The sequence below is a fragment of the Rhincodon typus genome, chromosome 18 (genome assembly GCF_021869965.1).
Source record: "Rhincodon typus isolate 14 chromosome 18, sRhiTyp1.1, whole genome shotgun sequence".
Classification (NCBI taxonomy): Eukaryota; Metazoa; Chordata; class Chondrichthyes; order Orectolobiformes; family Rhincodontidae; genus Rhincodon; species Rhincodon typus.
In genome coordinates, this window is record NC_063349.1 from 47,438,235 (window position 1) to 47,444,108 (window position 5,874).

Below are 5,874 nucleotides of genomic sequence, written 5' to 3' on the forward strand. Positions count from 1 at the left end.
GGGGGAGAGGCTGGTAGCCTATAGGGAGTAGAAACATACAGGGTGGATTCAGAAGCTATTTAGCCATTTTGAAAGAGCTCTCTCTGCAGTTAACTTAGATCTCCATCGTCTTCAGTTACTCTTGCACTTAAAACAAAAGAGTCAATATTGTACCTTCAAAAGACAAAGCTGGCCAATAGCCTACAAAACAAACCGCCAACTTGCATTTCTGTAGTCCACTGAACAGGATAAAATATTCCCTGAGACACCTCAGAGATATTATCAAACAAAACATGACATTGTGCCACATAAGGGGATGTTAGGACAGATGGCTAAAAGCACAGAAAGAGGTTAACAAAAAGGAGGGAAAGGCTGGGAGAGAGTATTTTACTGCCTTGATCTTAATGAATGAAAGCACCGCCACCAATAACGATGTGATGGAACTTGGGGATCATAAGACGCTCAATCCATCTCAATTCCCCTTTGTGTGATACAGAGCTTAAATGGAAACAAAAACAATGGGGACATTTTCAATATTTTGGGTGGTTTCTGGTGTAAGGAATTATAAATTGTTACAATTTAAAGTTGTTCTGGGTACGTGAACATCACTGGCCTTGGGAAGGTGAGTGGTGAAATATCTCCTTGAACCGCTGTGTCCTATTTAAATTCATCATCTCGGGTGGTTTGATAAAATGGAATGGTTTACTCAGCCATTTAAAAATGCAACCACATTGTGTTGGGCTGGAGTCACGTGGAGGAACAGACCAAATAAGGTAGACAAGATAGGTTTTAACAATCCAGCATTCAAAGTAGCTATAATCCATGTTTACATAACCTATGAGACTAATGTTTAATTATAAAATTAATAACTGAATTTAAAATCCACCCCCCCACCCCCGTTGCAATGGTGGGATTTGAACTTCCATGACCTGAGTATCAGTCCAGACCTTTGCTACCAGTCCAGCATCATTACTGCTATGCACCATTCCCATCATGAAAACCTATCAAGAGTTGAGCAACACAATTGCTGATATACATACCAATGTCTTGTTCAACTGCTGCATACAATATTCCTTTAACGTGGACATCTCGGATTACTTCCTGTCAATTATGAATGGAGAAGCATGTGAATCTTCACGACAATTGCTACTCAACACAATGATGTTGAACTTCAAAAACTGGACTGATCAGTCATTCCTTTTGCCTCACAGACAGTTATTGGCCAGCACTCCATTCTGGAACCCCAACTGAGCCAATTTCAACAGAGACCTATCAGTGACTTAATCCCTCAATCTCTGCACCTCAAGATGCACCACCACTTCAGTCAAACCTCTCACCTGGAAAACCACTTCAACAGTCTGGATGTCAACTGGCTGAAGGTGTTCATGATCCCCTAGGAAGGTGAACAAGGATATCATACTGTAAATTTTTAAAAAAAAAAGCCTCCTGCAACTTACCTTAACATCCTTGTAAAGATAAACTGGCTCAAAGTCGATGTTCTGCTTGATGAAATAATCATTGACACAGGAAAGCAGAGTCAGCTCTGGCAGTGAAAATATGTCCATGAATTGTTTCATTGTAAAGCCATGTGAACTCTAATTAAAGAAAAACAACAAAAATCATTGAATGGCATGAAAAGCACAACATTTCAAAACAGCTTTTAAAATGTTAAAAAAACAAATTATGATTTAGTAGCAATTGCAGTCATAAAGTGAAATCAGAAAGGATCGGACAAAAACAGGAAATTAATGGCATTCAGTACAAACACTCAACTCAGCACCTAAACAGGTGCGGCTTTATTTCAGAGTTTGCACATGATACAAAACCCAAAAATGTAAATAAACAGCAAGGAGTTTAACAACAATCTTCAGAAGGCTACGAACAGACTGCTGGAGTAGGGAGAGACACAGAGGATAAAATTTAATGCCAATAAGTGCTAATTTTGGAAGGAAGGAAGTTGGGTAAGGAACGCAAAATGACAGAATTTTAAATAAGGAGCGCGATCAGAAAGACCTGCAGCGGAGGGTTTGGCGGGGATTCAACTACGCCTGATAGAGCATCCTGGTCTTTTTAAGTAGATGGTCTAGTGGCAATATCACTAGACTATTAATCTAGAGACAACTATCATGTTCTGGGAACCCGGGATCAAATCCTGCCATGGCAGATGGTGAAATTTGAATTCAATGAAAATTTGGAATTAAGAGTCTAATGATGACCGTGAAAGGATTGCCGATTGTCAAGCAAAACTCATCTGATTCACTAATCAGAAATAAGCTGCAGTCCTTACCTGGTGCAGCCCAATTGTGACACCAGACCTACATCAACGTTGACACTTAACTGCCCTCTGGACAATTAGGGATGGGCAATAATGCCTACTAGTTGGTATTTAACAATGTACACATTGGCTGGCCTACCCAGCGATGTGCACATCCCGTGAATGAATGTTCTAAAAGTGAAAAGAGCATAAAAGCATGGACATTATGCTAAATATTTATAGATCTCTGGTGGGGCCTCAGCTTGAGATCGCATCAGAACTGAGACGATTCAGGCGAGATTTACTTGAGACGTTCAAAATTATGAAGGGTTTAAATAGACAATTTTCCACTGGCAGCCAAGTCAGCAAGTAAAGATTTAATATTATTGACAAAATAAATCGAGGGAAGAGGAGGATTTAAAAAAATATATACAGCCAATCATGCATTATAAAGGTGATGAAAGTAGATTGAATCTCAACTTTCAAAAAGGGGCAACTTGGCATCACTAATAAAGTAGGGCCACAAGGAAACAGCAGGTGTCCCACAACTCTTTCAAAGTACCTGCACAGGCACGGGGGACAGACTGGACTCCTATCCTGTTTGATTCTAAAGGAATACATCTCAATAATAGATATCAACAGTTCCAAGGTGCTGACAGGAAATCAAGTGCGCAGATTTAAATTAACAAAATTCAACCTAAAATGTTGTTTCGCAAGTTAATAAAAACACTGCAGCCCCTTCGCTGCCCATCTGTCACAGTAAACCTCCAACACTGCAGCAAGCACCACACGCTCCCTGTCCAAGGCACAGACACAGCTGCAGAGGAGGGACAGGCAGGTTTCTCCCATTTCACAAGGTCAGATAACGCAGCCTGCCTCAGCAGCCACGTAGGGAACACGCTGACCTCAAAATATTTCATTACGTTTACCTTGCCATAGAAATCACTCATGTGCTCCAGAGGAACGTGGGTCCCTTCGTACATTTTGATGACTTGTTCATCCGGAACTGGGCTGAGTCCCCTGCGGTCAAAAATGAAAGAGCTCAGCTTTAGTTTGAGAATGCTTGCTTGGCATAGATTACAGGGAGGGGGAGGTGGGCCATTTAACCCCATCAAATCTGATCAGCTATTCGCCAAAATCGTGGCTGATCTGTGACCTAGTGCCGCACGCCCATCTCCCTCAATAGGTTTTGACAACAAGCACATTTCATTCTCTGATCTGAAGTTACAACTGGCCGAGCAGAAACTGCTGTTTGCAGGACACGGGTTTTCTCCCTAAAGGTTTGGCTCAAATATTTAGACAATGCTTCCTGGCCCTCAGGCTGGATATTCACCATTCACAAAATGGCACATGACTGAGAAACCCTGACACCATCTATACTCCCCAGCACTGAGATGAATGATCACCAACCACTTGCTGTTTGAAGTTCCTGGCAGTCATTTTAAAGATGGCCCATTCATATAGATTTCCCTCCAAACCATATACCATCCTGACATCCTGAGCTACAATCACTGTTCCTGGGTCAAAATCTTGGAACTCCCTCCCTAAAAGCATTGTGGGTGTCCTTACACCAGATGAACTGCAGCGGTTCAAGAAAGCAGCTCACCACCACCTTCTCAAGGGCATCTAGGGACAAGCCATAAGTTCTGGCCCAGCCAGTGACACCCACATTCTGTTACATAACAAAAAAATTAGACTCCTTCTTAAGTCAATCTGTCTTTCATGAGATGTGGTACAATCAGACCTGCTCACTGTACTCCAGGTGTGGTCTATAAAGACCTGCAAACTATATTTCAGGAGGTTGCAGTGTTTGGGTTTCAACCCCTTTGGGTTCAATTCTCTGGATACAGAGGCTAGGATCCCATTTGCCTTTCCAATGATTTTCAGCACCTGTTCATAATGTAATCTACCCAGGACTAAAGGTCTCTTTGGGCTATCACTGGTTCTGGCTCTCAATCCCACTCACACCAACCATTCTAACATTGAGCAGATTCCACAATCAGCCTTCGATTGGCTTGAAACGATTCTGACCCAGGCAATTGATAGTAGAAAGATACCCCTTTCCGTATAAAACGAGCTTGATGGCAAGCTCAAGAAAATAACTATTTGGTAGTTTTCCTATCGGTGTGAGGGAATGTAGGGTTTAAGATCCTGCAAACTCTTTCGTAACAGATCAGGAGCAGAGCAGACGGTCCCAGACAAGCAGAGATTCAGTACTCAATTGAATACTGGAGTACCACATTAAAATAAAGCACATTAAACTTGATGGCAAATATTGCCTTTACATTTCCTACTCAGATAATTCTAACAATGTGTGATGAAGGGAAAGGAAATGGAAAAAGAAGGAAGAAGGCAGAGTCAAAAAAACGCATTTCCAAGTGTCTTACAGCCAAACCTCTCCCACTTCTCAGTCAGTCCATCTGGATCAAGGTGGCTTGCTTCCACATCAGTTTCAGAGATGTTTGACAAATGCGATGCACAGTCTGCAGACTCTGCTACATGTGGGGCAGTTGTTATTGGAGACTTGGGTGGTCGAAGTTTTTGAGTCAGAGAGACAGCACACTCTGCACGCTCCTGATGTAGCGCCCCCCCCAATATGCTTGGTGCCTTCTCGAATGAACCTTATCCATTTTGGATATGCATAAGTCGGTGTTGCTATGAATCCCAGATGTATGATCTCTTCAGGGATGCTTCAAGAACATCCTTATTGTGCTTCATATTGGGAGTATCCTGCTGTTACCAAGTTCCGAGGACAGCCACGGCTTCGGGAATCTGGTGACAGGCACACAAACCCCATGTCCCACCAGTGGAGCTGGTTTGGTGTGATTAGCACCTCAACAATGAGTAAATTGGCTCGGGAGGGGACGCGGCTGTTGAACCACCTTTCTTACCATCAGACTTGGAGGAACTTGCAAAGGCACTGTGTTTGGCACTTCTCAGACCACAAGATACGGGGGCAAAATTAAGCTGTTTGGCCCATCGAGTCCGCTCCATCATTCAATCATGTCTTTGAGGGGCTTCTTGTAGGTTGTCAAAATCTCCAGAACATAAAAAAAAAAAAAAGAGTGCAGGAATCACTGTGGCCTATAAATCAGGACCTCAGTCTTAGGTTCGCGATCCTGATCCTAAAATACGCTTTTCCTCAGTTGGCTGAAGGCTGAGCATTGGAGGCAAAATGAATTTTGTCCACAGTGCACTTTCACAGTGAAGTTGCAGTTGTGTTTTAGGAAAATGAGGCAGATAACTTAACACAGCTAGAAGTACAACTGCTAGCCAGGATAGTAGGAGCTGTTCACTGGCTCTTCTTTCAGTATTACTGAAGGGACATCAACCCTAATCTGAAAGAAATCATCTCTATCTATCAACGCTCCCTCAGTGCTGATTCGAAATGTCAGTTTGGATAATGTGATCAAGTCTTTGATGTATAGTAGGAACACATGGCCTTCCAACAGAGATGTGACAGTGCTGTTAGTGGTATGCTAATTATTTTGTTCAGACTCAGCAGTGGAGAACATTGTTCAACTAAGTACTTGGAGCACTTAGTAAAAGAGACTGATGGGACATTGGGCTGGCAGTTACAAAGTGGACATATATAATCCTTCATTCTGCAGATAAACCCATTATCAAAAAAAAAAAAAAAG

The 5,874-nt window shown here is 42.3% G+C and overlaps 1 protein-coding gene across 2 annotated transcripts in view; it reads right to left on the reverse strand.

Moving 5' to 3' along the window:
* nt5dc3 (5'-nucleotidase domain containing 3) overlaps positions 1 to 5,874 on the reverse strand; it is a 127,870-nt gene that overhangs the window by 104,464 nt on the left and 17,532 nt on the right. For both annotated transcript variants that reach the window (XR_007264040.1, XM_048607483.1), the window contains exons 5-7: positions 3,163 to 3,253; positions 1,437 to 1,574; positions 1,020 to 1,080 (exon numbers count right to left, since the gene is read on the reverse strand). Coding sequence is in view for 1 of the 2 variants with exons in the window: in XM_048607483.1 (XP_048463440.1) it covers positions 1,020 to 1,080; positions 1,437 to 1,574; positions 3,163 to 3,253 (290 nt within the window). In the remaining variant the exon portion in view is untranslated. The remainder of the gene's footprint in view (positions 1 to 1,019; positions 1,081 to 1,436; positions 1,575 to 3,162; positions 3,254 to 5,874) is intronic.